Source organism: Strongylocentrotus purpuratus, unplaced genomic scaffold (assembly GCF_000002235.5).
Source record: "Strongylocentrotus purpuratus isolate Spur 01 unplaced genomic scaffold, Spur_5.0 spur5_scaffold_18, whole genome shotgun sequence".
NCBI lineage: Eukaryota > Metazoa > Echinodermata > Echinoidea > Camarodonta > Strongylocentrotidae > Strongylocentrotus > Strongylocentrotus purpuratus.
Window position 1 is genome coordinate 31,626,524 of NW_022145603.1, and position 14,595 is coordinate 31,641,118.

At 36.9% G+C, this 14,595-nt stretch overlaps 1 protein-coding gene across 1 annotated transcript; it reads left to right on the plus strand.

The window, feature by feature from the left end:
• The first annotated feature begins 216 nt into the window (after window positions 1-216).
• On the plus strand, window positions 217-12,091 carry LOC100893452 (ankyrin repeat, PH and SEC7 domain containing protein secG-like). Its single transcript, XM_030988931.1, has 6 exons — window positions 217-1,624; window positions 2,509-2,835; window positions 9,353-9,629; window positions 10,104-10,431; window positions 11,480-11,625; window positions 12,085-12,091. Exons 1-6 carry the CDS (start codon window positions 994-996, stop codon window positions 12,089-12,091), a joined length of 1,716 nt encoding a protein of 571 aa, XP_030844791.1. The 5' UTR covers window positions 217-993.
• The last annotated feature ends 2,504 nt before the right edge of the window (window positions 12,092-14,595 follow it).

Sequence of the window (14,595 nt, forward strand, 5' to 3'; positions counted from 1 at the left end):
GCCCCCCCCCCCCCCTAGCCCCCCCCCCAAAAAAAAAACGATAAAAAAATAGGATAAACGTAAAGTTAACCTTTATAACACAAACAACAAAAGCGCCCACCCCCCCCCCCCCCCGCTGATTCACCGGCCGGCTGAGTCGCAACTAATATTTTCTCACGGATTGCCCCCCCCCCCCTCTTCCCGCCGGCTGGATCCGCCACTGGTTGCGGGTGTGTTGATTTCTCAGCTGATTGAGCGCGCGACCACAAAACTGAATTTTACAGTTCTGCGCGCGCGACACGGAAACAGTGGACTATCATGCTGATTATGTTCTACAAAACAACGTGCGTAATTCTCACAAAATGATCCGCCATTTTCTTCATGACTGTTCTATCGTTTAGTTTGATCGGGAAACTGTAGGCACACACAAATGAATTATTTAACTCTTACCTTTGTGTAATATACCATCAAACACAAGGTAAATTCTTTGGATAGAGATTAGGGAGCTAAATTTTAAGAAAATAATTCTAGCGTTTTATTGTGGAACAATTTTATGCACTGATTTGTGAACTGATTGGACAATCTACAATTTCATTTCGAAGGAACATACCTTCGATGGATGGGCCGTAGCACGTTGGTTTATATGTAGGAAATCAGACGAATAACGTGGATATATCAAACTTGTACTGACAGCGCCAGGACTGTCCGAGACGGATTCTTTAATTATAGAATTTGAATTATGCTCGCAAGTATTACGTTATCAAATTAGAATCATTCCTCTTACGTAGTTTTCAATGCATAATCATTAGTAGGTTCCAATAGTTTAAATCTGGAGGGTTACAGAGAACCTCTCAGGCTGTTATAGAGCGGGTAACTTCTTTGACGTGTTTAATCTCTTCCAAGAACGATTTATAGAGCGCAAAGGTGACTCTGACAAACACGAAATATTTGGTCTAGAACGAAGAAGTATTCATAGGATTTGATTGACAATTGGGTCCACGGACATATCAAAACATGGCTGAAAGAGCAGCAAATGAGCCTGCTAGGATCGATAAAAACCTTCTGACGGCAGCTTTAGATGGCTGTGTTGAAGACGTTCAGCATTTTCTCCGTCAAGGAGCACAGATTCATACGTTTGATAGTAGTGGTTCGACACCTCTTCACTGTGCATCACGCAATGGTCACCTCGATGTAGTTCGGTTCCTCGTTAGTCGAAGAGCACAGGTTGAGAGGGGTGATAACAACGGTGGGACACCACTTCATATTGCGTCAGACAATGGTCATCTTGATGTATTTAAGTATCTCATAAGTAAAAGAGCACAGATTGATAAGCATGATAAAGATGATATGACGGCTCTTCTCTTTGCATCAGCTAAAGGTCACCTCGACGTCGTTCAGTACCTCGTTGGTCAAAGCGCACAGGTTGAGGGGAGTAATAATAAGGGTATTACACCACTTCATATTGCATCAATCAATGGTCGCCTTGATGTAGTTCAGTATCTCGTTAGGCAAGGAGCACAAGTACAGAGGGTTGATAATTTTGATCAGACACCACTTTTTACTGCATCAGTTAAAGGTCATGTTGACGTAGTACAGTTCCTCGTTAGTCAAGGAGCACAGGTAAACAGGGCCAGGGTCCATCATGGTACGACACCTCTTCACTCTGCATCACAGAACGGTCATCTTGCTGTAGTTAAGTATCTCGTTGGTCAAGGAGCACAGGTTGATAGGGGTAGTAATAATAATTCAACTCCACTTCACTCTGCATCACGTTTCGGTCATCTTGCTGTAGTTAAGTATCTAATTGATGAAGGAGCACAGGTTGGCACGTTTAATACGGCTGGTCAGACACCTCTTCACTCTGCATCAATTGGGGGTCATCCTGCATCATACGAAGGTCAACTTGATGTAGTTCAGTATCTCGTTGGTCAAGGAGCACATGTAAATAGGGGTGATAAAAATGGTTCAACACCATTTCATTTTGCATCAAGTAGTGGTCATCTTGGTGTAGTAAAGTATCTCGTTAGTCGAGGAGCACAGGTTGAGAGATGCAATAATGACGGTTCAACGGCTCTTTTCGCTGCATCAGCTAAAGGTCATATTGACGTAGTTCAGTACCTCGTTAGTCAAGGATCACATGTTGAGAGAGGCAGTAATGACGGTCGGACGCCACTTCTTGAGGCATCAGGCAGTGGTCATCTCGACGTAGTTCAGTACCTCGTTAGTCAAGGAGCACAGGTTCAGAGGGGTAATAATGGTGGTCAGACGCCACTTATTGTTGCATCATGCCATTGGCATTTTGATGTAGTTCAGTACCTCATTGGTCAAGGAGCAGAGTTAGAGAGGGGCGATAATGATGGCCAGACGCCACTTTTTTTGCATCAGCCAATGGTCATCTTGACGTAGTTCAATACCTCGTTGATCAAGGAGCAAAGTTAGAGAGCGGCAACAATGATGGCCAGACGCCACTTTTTCTTCCATCACGCAATGGTTATCTTGACGTAGTTCAATACCTTGTTGATCAAGGAGCACAGGTTGAGAGGGGCGATAAGGGTGGTAAGACGCCTCTTCATGATGCATCAATGTGTGGTCGTCTTGATGTAGTTAAGTATCTCATTGATAAAGGAGCACAGACTGGCACGTGTGATAATGTTGGTCAGACACCTCTTTACTATGCATCAATGTGTGGTCAACTTGAAACAGTTCAGTACCTAGTTGGTCAAGCAGGAGCACAGTTTGAGAGGGGCAATAATGATGGCGAGACCCCACGTCTTGTTGCATTTCGAAAAGGTCATCTTGATGTAGTTCGGTATCTCAAGAGAGAACAAGCACAGAGGAAAGCAGCATCACCTGAAGGTATGATTCGCAATTTAACAGTGTTCATGGGTGATTATATCATGTCAAAATTTGATGTTTTTATAGGGTCAATAGCTGTCATAATACTTTAGTTTTAATTTGTTGTTATCCAAACTTTTTGGCCTAATCATCATTCGGTCATATTTTTTTTTTTTTTTATAATATCCGATTGGTCTATTTTTTACCAGTTTTATGTATTACGTATTACCGTTAAGCCCATGTCCGAATGCCGTTTAGTCTTGGATTTTAGTCAGGATCATACAGTTTCACATTATTCTCTTATTATATTCGGATAACTTTCTGTGTTCTTTCTGGTTATTCCCGTGTATCCGGAATTGGGGGAGGGGTAGATCATGCCAAATAGTCAACATGTTCTAACAACAAATCCTGGGCCCTGTTTCATAAAACGTGTTAGCAATAACAAATGCCTATGACAATGTTAAACAAGACGGTACAAAATCTGTAATTCGCTTAAATTTAGTCTAAAAAACACTAGATTATCAATGACAAGATATCTGAAGGTACAGAAGACATTTTAATAAAAATGTGAATGTATAATTCTAGCAGTAAAGTCTTATTTTAAAAGTCTATAAAACTCAATTTTTCATAGCGTACTGAGAGAGATAGTTGTGAGATGCACACAAGTACGCACTCAAGGTTTAAGTCATTGAACGCTGAAGTAGTTCCCTTCCACATTATTGTATGTGGGAGGAAACTAATTTGAGCTCCATGAAAAGAGCTTTGAAAATTCTTTTATTCAATAACAATGCAGTATACAAATGATCAAATTTATTAATCTCAGTTTCTTTTATCATTCTTATTACTTATCATTGTTAACAAGTTTTATGAGAGAGGGCCATGTTAAGTTTTTTTTTTTTTATAAATGTAATTGTGTAATTTATATAGTACCGTATTCAACAGGGTAAACCCGTCAGTAGTTGAAATACTATCACACTTGGGGGTCCTGCATAACATAAACCTTTTGAGGAAATTTTTAACAGAAATAAATGTGAGATTAATTCACCATAACCTACAAAGAAATCATGAAGATATACTATTTTTTTATTAGTAAATACTTTTCTTATACGACCACTATCGTATGGTTGTATTAATTGTGGATTTAACCACTGAATTATGAGCAATTGAAGAAAAGAAATATCAATCAGTAATCAGAAGAAACAAATATTCTGTACATGTACAGAAGATATAAAGTTACATTATTACAAATGCATATACAGTATCCTGGGCAGCGTCTCACGAAACCGCCTCGTTGTCCATTTATAATCATTAAGTTACTGCAATGTATATTATCAGGTGGGCTGTATCTAATACAGACCACCTTATAATTTTGTTACAATTGCTTTTATTATTTGTTTATTTATTTATTTATCAGGTAGGCTGTATAACGTACAGACAACCTTATAATTTCGTTAGAATTTCCTTTATTTATTTTTTATTAAATATTTTTCTTATTTCTAACCACTTTTTTGTTGGCAAGATAACTTAGAAATGGCTTAATCAAATGCCTTGAAATTTGGCACACGTATGTATAGGCATATGTACAAGGCAAAATAACGTTTTCAAGATTGACCTTCAATGATGACGTCATCTAGGCGCCATTTTGTAAAATTTTACGAAAATCTACTTATGATCATATCTTCATAACCAAAACGTATTTCTCATTCATATTTATCATGATCAAGGTCAATATCCGTCCGGTCAAATTCAGGTCAAATAACGCGCGCGTGCACGTACGCCCGTGCGTCAATGCGCGCGCAAAATTTTGAAAAGCTCAAAATTGTCTCAAAATTATTTTGCATACGTTTTAGGCCATTCTAAGCATTTTATAAAATATCGCGCACACGCGCATGCGTGCGCGTTTTCGCGCGAAAAACTATTGCACAACATCGAATCGCCATTTTTTTTTCTTTCATAATATTCCACATATATTTACAAACAAATTGATACCATGTTTGTCTCTTTATGACTATTAATAACGGAATGATCGACCGTTTAACAAAAATTTCCGTGCGCGCGAGCTCTTGTAATACATAGCATATATGGGCAAAAACATGCCTATACAAAATCCATTGTAGCCCTTTAGGATGCAAGGTGACCCCAATTTTGTTTCATATTTTAATAGAGTATGATTCGGAAATAATTTTTGATGTCTCATTTGACCCTCAAGTAACTCATGACGTCATCATAATGGCCTCCTAACTCAAAATTCCAATTTGCATATTATGACGTCAGCATATTTTTGGAAAATTGATTGTATCTCTGTAAATATTGCTCGATTTTCTTCCGAATTTTGATATGTACTAGCTGATACAATTTTCTACAAATGCAGTTTTTACTATCCATCATTTTGACAAAGGCATCAAGGCATATTTTTGCGATTAAAGGAGGCATGTCAATTGTTCACATTTTGCGTGTATTCTCTATGGGACATGACTTTTTCTCAAAACTCGATTCTACATTCCCGTCTTTCGCGAGCAATATCTACGTCGTTTAGCTTAATTTACGCTGAACTTCGAGTATGTTGTAGCTGAGACAAAAAGCTATCTCAAATGTACCCTTTATTTTGTCTCAATTTTTTGTTGGATCAGCCCACCTATACTTGTTCCAAACAAGTATTACAAATCTAGTTTATTTATATCTTTTTCTTATTTTTAACCACTTTTTTGTAAGCACGATTACTTGAAAATGGCTAAATCAAATGCCTTCAAATTTGGCACACATATGTATATGCATATGTACAAAGCACAGTAACGTTTTCAACATTGACCTTTACTGATGACATCATCTAGGCGCCATTTTGTAAAACTTTACGAAAATCAACACATGATCATATTTTCATAACCAAATGGTATTTCTCATTCATATTTATCATGATCAAGATCAATATCCGTCCGGTCAATTCCAGGTGAAATAACGCGCGCGTGCGCGTACGTCTGCGCGTCAATGCGCGCGCAAAATTCTAAAATGCTCAAAATCGTCTCAAAAAAAATTTGCATACGTTTTAGGCCATTCTAAGCATTTTATAAAAAAATCGCGCACACGCGCACACGCGCATGCGCGCGCGTATTTTCGCGTAAAACTATTACACAACATAGGATCGCCATTTGTTTTTCCATCATAATATTTCACATATTTTTACTAACAAATTGATACAAGTTTGTCACTTTATGACTATTAATAACGGAATGATCGACCGTTTAACAAAAATTTCTGTGCGCGCTAGCTCTTGTTATACATAGTATATATGGGCAAAAATATGCCTATACAAAATCCATTGTAGCTCTTTAGGCTGCAAGGTGACCCCAATTTTGTTTTCATATTTTGATAGAAAATAAATTGGAGATATGATTTCATGTTTCATTTGACCCTCAATTAACTCATGACGTCATCATAATGGCCTCCGAACTCAAAATTTCAATTTGCATATTATGATGTCAGCATATATTTTGAAAATTGATTGTATCTCTAAAAATGTTGATCAATTTTCTTCCAAATTTTGATATGTTCTAGCTGAGACAATATTCTACAAATGTAGCTGCCACACTTTTTCATTTTGACTAAGGCATCATGGTGTATTTGTGCGATTAAAGGAGGCATGTCAATTTTTCACATTTTGCGTGCATTCTCTATGGGACATGACTTTTCTCAAAACTGAATTCTACATTCCCGTCTTTCGCGAGCAATATCTCCGTCGAAACAATTAGCTATCTCAAATATGCCCTTGATTTTGTCTCAAAATTTAGGTGGATCAGCCCACCTATACTTGTTCCAATCAAGTATTACAAATCTAGTTTTTCTTATTTCGCCCTACATTTTTGTTAGCAAGATAAGTTGAAAATGGCTCAATCAAATGATTTGATGTTTATCAGACATGTGTATAGCCATATGGACAAAACAAAGTAAGGTTTTCAACCTTGACCTTGACTGATGACGTCATCTAGGCGCCATTTTGTGAAATTTTCTGGAAATTTACTTATGATCATATTTTCATAACGGTAAGTCATTTCTCATTCATATTTTCCATGATCAAGGTCAATATCAGTCCGGTTATTTTCAGGTCAAAATACGTGCGCGTGGCGTAAGTGCGCGCGCAAAATTTGTAAATGCTCAAAATCGTCTCAAATTAATTTTGCATACGTTTCAGGTCATTTTAAGGATTTTATAAAAGATCGCGCACACGCGCATGCGCGCGCGTTTTCGCGCGTTACACCATGACAAAACATAGAATAGCCATTTTTTTTCTTTCATGATATTTCTCATAGTATTTTTTTGAACAATTTGATACCATGTTTATCTCTTTATGACCATTATTAATAAGATGAGCGTCCATTCAAGATAAACGTCCGTGCGCGCGAGCTCCTTTAATACATAGCATATATGGGCAAAAACATGCCTATACAAAATCCATTATAGCTCTTTGGAATGAATCGGAACCTTCAATTTTTTTTTCATAATTAGATAGAGTATAGGTCGGAAATATGATTTAATGTCTCATTTGGCTATTACAAATATTTTTACATCTTTATAATGGCCTTCGAACTAAAAATAGGAATTTGCAAATTATGACGTCAGCATATTTATGGAAAATTGAATATCTCTGTATATATTAATTGATTTTCTTCAAGATTTCGATATGTTGTAGCTAAGATAATTCTCTACAAGTTCAATATTAACTATTTTTCATTTTGATGACGTCATCAGAGTGAAAATTTCGAATAAAGGCCTCATGTCAGAAATTTCATAATTTGCGTGTTATGACTATAGAAGGTGAATTTCGTTCACGCAATGAATCTACATGATAGTGTTTTTTAAGAATTTTAAAGCAGTATCTCGCTTAATTTTGATCTATTTTGTTTTCAAATTTTAGTTGACCAGCCCACCTATACTTGTTCCAAACAAGTATTATATGTCTAGTTTGATATGATTCGTTCCAAGGGCCCGTCACTCTTTTTTTTGTGGTTGGTCCAGGTCAGTTTTTGTCACTTCGACTGCTTTTAATACATGTATATATACACTGTTGGTCATAATGGTGGAATAATTATTTTTACCCCAGTTTAGGGAAGGATTTTAAAAAATGATTTATTTCTAAAAGATCTAGATAATGGCATACATTCTCATATTTTATTGAATATTAATTTGCGAGTGTTTGTTTTGCGTGACTGCTAAATCATATGTGTGCTACTATGCTAATCAGCTAGGGAACCTACGTCCTTAAGTCATAATTGACAGTAATGAGGAATAATGCCTCACAAAAGGGCACTAATATATAGCTGATCGACACGATTTTTATCCTGGGGCCTCACAGTAACGAGGCCATTGCTTAGCCCCTGAATTATGACTGTACGCAGTGGTTGCTAGTGTACGCGGCCGCCCCCACAAATCCCCCAAAACGAAGAAAATGCAATAAATTGTCAAAAATTCATTGCATTTCCTCCCAGCCCCCAACAGGAAAAATTCCTCTGTAGGGTCATGCATTATGGTTCAAGGCATGGCCACACAGAGGAATTTTTCCTGTTGGGGGCCGGGGGGAAATGCAATGAATTTTTGACAATTTATTGCATTTTCTTCGTTTTGGGGGATTTGTGGGGGCGGCCGCGTACACTAGCAACCACTGCGTACAGTCATAATTCAGGGGCTAAGCAATGGCCTCGTTACTGTGAGGCCCCAGGATAAAAATCGTATCGATCAGCTATATATTAGTGCCCTTTTTTTAGGCATTAATCCTCATTACTGTCAATTATGACTTAAGTACGTAGGTCCCTTAGCTGATTAGCATAGTAGCCCACGTATGATTTAGCAGTCACGCAAAAAAAACACTCGCAAATTAATATTCAATAAAATCTGAGAATGTATGCCATTATCTAGATCTTTTAGAAATAAATCATGTTTTAAAATCCTTCCCTAAACTGGGGTAAAAATAATTATTCCACCATTATGACCAACAGTGTATATATATATATATATATGAGTAGGGGACTGACTTGCACCAGTCACAACTGACTGGGCTGCGAATCCTGACCCCCCCCCCCCCCCCCCCCCTGTGTGATTCATTGTATGCGTTGATGTGTGTGGTGATTTGCCAGTTTATACAGTGTAAATGTAACCTAGGAATATTTTTTCTTACTTTTCATTTATGCACACAGTTTGATTATAATAATGTACTGAGTGCACCTTCCAAAACACAAGCTTCTGCTTTTTTGGGGTTCCCCTTTTTTCTTATCTATTATGTTACTGTGCATGAATTGTATTTGTAACTGTATTTGATGTTAATTACAGTAAATGTTTTTAATGATTTGGAAAACTAAAACAATTGAATTGAATTAAGTACAAGTTCACCGACATCCCATTGAAACGCGTGTTAAACTTAATACACGCATTTCAATGGGATGTCTGTAAACTTTTCTTATGACGGTTTCGTGAGACGCTGCCCAGGACATACGTTAGCTGGACGATGCTTGTAAACGGTCTTGACTATTGTCATATTATGACTGCCAAGTATTTTGTTTTCACTTTGATTTTGAAATGCCATTAGGAGAGGATGTCCAGAAAAATGATCCAGTGTCTGTTCATCAACTGGAAGTAAAGCTTGATCAAATCGACATGGTGGACCTCAATGTTAAAGACTCCAGTGGGGTTGAATTTGCGTTCCATGAGAAGAATGCAAGGGAGCTTGAAGGCTGTCATTTGGGTGGAGGCTCTTTTGGGGAGGTCTTCAAGGCTGTACATAAAGTACATGGTGATGTAGCAGTGAAGCTTGCTAAACCTGGTAAAGGGTAAGTAAAACGAATTGTTGAAAGTAATATTGAGCCATAGAGGAATACAATTGTTCAAATATTTGGGGTAGTATTCTGAAAACTATGTTAACTGCCTTGTGTCCCACACAGGGACGGCGATTTCTTGTTTTGAAATTGACAATAATTTACAAGCCCCTGCTGTAAAACATAGAAACCTCACAACTCCAATTTCATAGACATATCTCTAAATAGAGCACACTCTGTGGTAAAACTGGCTTGAGGACGATAATCACATACCTCTTGTTAATTTCAGGTGGAACTCGCAACATAGTATAGTATTACATAAAAACTATAATTTGGCTTTGAGTTGTTTCCTATGTCACAATATATGATTGCACTAGGAGACCAAGAAGTTTTGCAGCTTATGACCATATGTTCTAAGGAAAAGTCTTCACACTTGTTGGTAAGATATCATTTTTTTTTTTATCAATGTTTTCCCACTATCCCACATAGAGATCAATTAAAGATGTACCAGAAGGAGGCTCGAAAGCATGGACTTTCCCTGACATGTGATTATATTGTCGCCATCAAAGGGTTTGTGAAGTGTGAAGAGGATACATGTCGATGTGGCCTTCTTGGTATCGTCACGCAATACATGGAGAATGGATCTCTCTGGGACTTCCGCATTAGTGAATGGCAACATTCCCCTGATCTCTGGCCTCTGACCAACAGGATGGTCTATCAAATCTCGTGCGGAATGCATTTTCTCCACTCAAAGAATATCATTCACCGGGATCTGAAGCTGGAGAACGTTCTAGTAGATGGTGATCTTCATGTCAAGGTAACATTCTTCACCTGTAATCTATGCAGCGTTTTATTAAACCATCATAAGTACTTAAGATATCCAATTGAAACATGTGTATTTCAACGTCTTTCGGATTGTGACGTAAAAGGTCGGTCCCCAGACGTAAATAATCATATCTGATTGATATACATTGAACGATGCCGTGCTCTTTATTTTAATTCAGAAGAAAAAAAACATTGCTATACTGTAATAACAAACGAATTCCTGTTCACTCATACATAAAATGTTAATCCCATGAACCACAAATTTCACTCAGCAAACCCAAACTCATCACAATTGATCATAAATTGGTCATATTATCCTCAATTTACCTCTCACAAATTGGAAGGCGAATTCATGTGCAACCTAAATTTCATACCCTTTACAAAAGTGAGCAGTGCTCACCCAAGCATGAATTATTTTCAGACTTTTTGGTGTCATATGAAAGTTGAGTTTATGAGCTTTCCATACATATAAAACATTTCCCCCCCAGAATATTTTTTTTTCTATTCGGCAGCCATTTCAAAAGTGTATAGTTTTTTTGGGACGCACTGTATATATGAATGAGGAAACCGGCAAGAAAGAACATTGAAGTCGTATGTGAGGTCACCCAGACCAGACCTTATCATACATCGATGACCTTATGCTGACAAGGTTTCCAGGAGAAACGTAGCGACTCTATCGTGTTTGATGGTGCCCTTGTCTGGCTTATACCTACATGTAGATTTGTCACTAAAGCTACAACAAAGAATATTCAATTAATCTTTTTTTAAATATTGATTTGTAAATTAAAAAGTGTAATATTCTTTTGAAAGATAGGTAGTTTCATATCTCACATCATGATGGGGCTTGCAGCTGAACTTATTAATGGAAGATGGGAAAGCATGTACGATTCCCAAGAATTATCATTCATGAAATCAAAAAAAGATCACATGAGCTTTCCTGTCAAACAAGATATTCATTACCTTCAATGTTAGGGACAAATCAGTCTAGAATAGTGTGATAAGAATGTTATGGTTTTTCTCTCTCTCAATGGCATGAACAGATTGCAGATCTTGGCCTTGCAACCAATCTCCAAACTTCATTTGGTGATAGGTGTTGGGGCACGGACAGCCACAAGCCTCCAGAAGCTTTTAGAACAGACTTACCCAACTCAACCAAGGTTGTTACTCCAAAGTATGATGTCTACAGGTGAGAAAAAATAATTCATGTAAACAATCCTCAGAAGGCCATTACATGAGCAAAGAATTAAGCAGTGGAGATATGCCCAATCAATGTATATTCTAATTCTCGAAGGAATTCTTGAAGGAATTTCGGGTACTGTATACTTTAATCGTCCTACACATTCAAGTATTTGAAGGGGATATTAATACAGGTAAAGTTCGAATTTTGATCATCAATATGTGGGTAAAGTACATGAAGTTTTCTATTGGCTTCTCCCTCAAACCTTAGTTCATACACTAATTCATTTTGGATCATTATTTTTTCCTTCTTCCTTTCCACCCCTTTCTCTTTTTTTGTCTTCATTTTTTTTTTGCGGCCCTTTAATGGCCGTCTGGGGCACATGTCTCCTGTGCCCCAACAGAAACGCCACTGAGTAAGACGCTCATAATGGGGCCTTTAATGTCATTAATATCTCTTTTGGATCAGGTGTTGAACCACTGATTAAATATGTTTAAATTAAAATTGAAAAACAATTAACATTACGGAAAATGGTTAAAGAAATGTTTGAAGAAAAACAAAATTGTGAAAGCTTACCCTGTCAGACGTTATTCTCTAGGCCCTGGACATCATGTACACAGAGAAAAATAGGTTTGAATTTACTCCCTATAGGGAGTAAATGCTTGTCGCAGAAGTGACAATTTAATCCCAAATTTAGGGAGTAAATTTACAACCCACAGGAAGGTGTAAATTTTTACCCCAAGGTTATTATTTTACTCCCTTTAAGGAGTGAAATTTGCAACCGAGGGTGCTTAATTAACACCTTTTGGTTCCATTTTCATGAAAAATGGGCTAAAATTTACACCCGTAGGGTTGAATTTGATACCATATATGATTAATTCCACACCCGGTGGGTAGTAAATATACACCCTTCTTATGCACAGCATCAACCAATTGAACATCCCTCGAGCAATCAATCATCCATGCTTCGTAATCACCTAACCGTCACTGATTCTTACCCTTTTGTCTACGTTTCACTGCTCTTAAGAAATCAAACCAGAATCTCGAACTTTATGACGAAAGGCTTTAATGCTTACCTAAAACAACAGTTACTTTGAACTCAACACAAGTGCAGGCTGTAAGAACCAACTTAATGTTAGCCTCGGTGAGGCTGGCCTGGATGGACGTATCGGATCAAATGTAGTGGAAATTCTTTCACACAATACTGCCTTCCCGAATGTCTTCCCTTTACTTATTATACGTATAAGAAGGCAATTATGTACTAGTTAGTAAAACAACACTTCTGCTAATTTCATTACATTATCGAATATAAATTTCGGTACAACCCCTTATTCTTGATCAGATAACTTTCACACAAATTATATGCCCAAATGAAACATGATAATTTTCCACAACATGACTAAAATATGTAAATTATGCTAATTTTCCTTCATTTGGCAGTATCTATATCGACACGATGCGCCGTTGCTGTAGCGCATGCGAATATGCACTCAAAACAACAAAATGCTTAACTTCCCAATGCCAAATCCCTGATTTGTTACAATATATTGACCAATCAGAGCTCGTCTGACTAAAATAGGGTGTAAAATTACACCCCTCAAATGACTATTGTTTACACCCTTGCGTATTTCCATGTTTTACTCCCTAAAAGATGTAATATAACATCTCTATGCTTTACCGTAATCTGGATGCTGAACAGGCGTCGATGAGTATGAGTATGAGTAGAATAGGGGGCGCCCTATTTTTTTCCAATTTCGTTTTACTCCCCCAAAACACCTTTTACTTTTATGTATGTACAGTCAATCTAGAACCCTCAGATAACTATTTAGAAGACCCAACAGGAAAGTGGCAGGGCAGAGAAAAACTTTTACTTCACTGGTCTTTTAATAAGTAAGAAAATAATAACACATTAAAAAAAAAATGCATGCAACATTTAAATACACATGTCTATGGGGGCATTTTAAATCGTGTTTTTTATGTTTAAAAAAAAGAAGAAAAAAGGGGCGATTTAAAACGTATTTTTGTAAAGTGAACCGGTAACATTGTTGAAGGTTGATGGAAAAACTGCGTAATTTTTGTATGAAATGTTACTTATTATATACCTCACTTAAGAAATCCAGATATCTGATTGGTTGAAATTGCATTCATAAACTTTAACTGTTCCTGTAAAATTCCCGGTAACCATGGTTTTATTTTTTAGTCTATTTTTTTCGGCATATAAAAGTATTAATGACTGCTTTAATATTCGAGAAATAGTTATTTTTATACGCTCTCGGGAAGGTTACAATTGGGCTATTGCCCTCGGCACGCCTCGGGCAATAGCACACTTGTAACCTTCCCTTGAGCGTATAAAAACAACTATTTCTCTCAAAGCAGTCATTAATAATATACTATTATCCTTCTACCGTACTAACACATGCAAAAAATCCTGAAAAAAAATCTCAAACCACAAACATATTTATGGTTTTCTTTGAAGTCGTCACTGTGCAACACCCTCTAACAGTAAATTCTCCCAACCAATTTTTGAATTTACCTAACCGTTTTTCCATGAAAGTAAGCCATAAAACAAACTTTTAAAATTCTTTTAATACTTAAATGTTTTTAATGGTATATAGAGCCAATCCATTGCTTTGTGACGATATTAAATTTACCTAAAATTGTATTTAAATTATAATAAAATATTTGGGAGAACTCTGGAATCGTTCAGATCAGTTTTACTCAATTTTTATCATTAATAATGGTCTTTTTTCACGCAAACTTTCAGATTATCTTTAAGTGTAAATCTAGCATTGAAGTAACTACCTTAACACCAGTTTCTCTAATCTGAACAATGTTATCAAGTCCCTTGTATGTGACTAACCTTATTTCGTAGTTTCATAATTATATTAAGTCAGGATGATAATGTCTTTAATAAACCTCGTTTATACAAATGATTCAACTTCAACAAGTTTTCCGGGACCAATTCAATGAAATTCATAC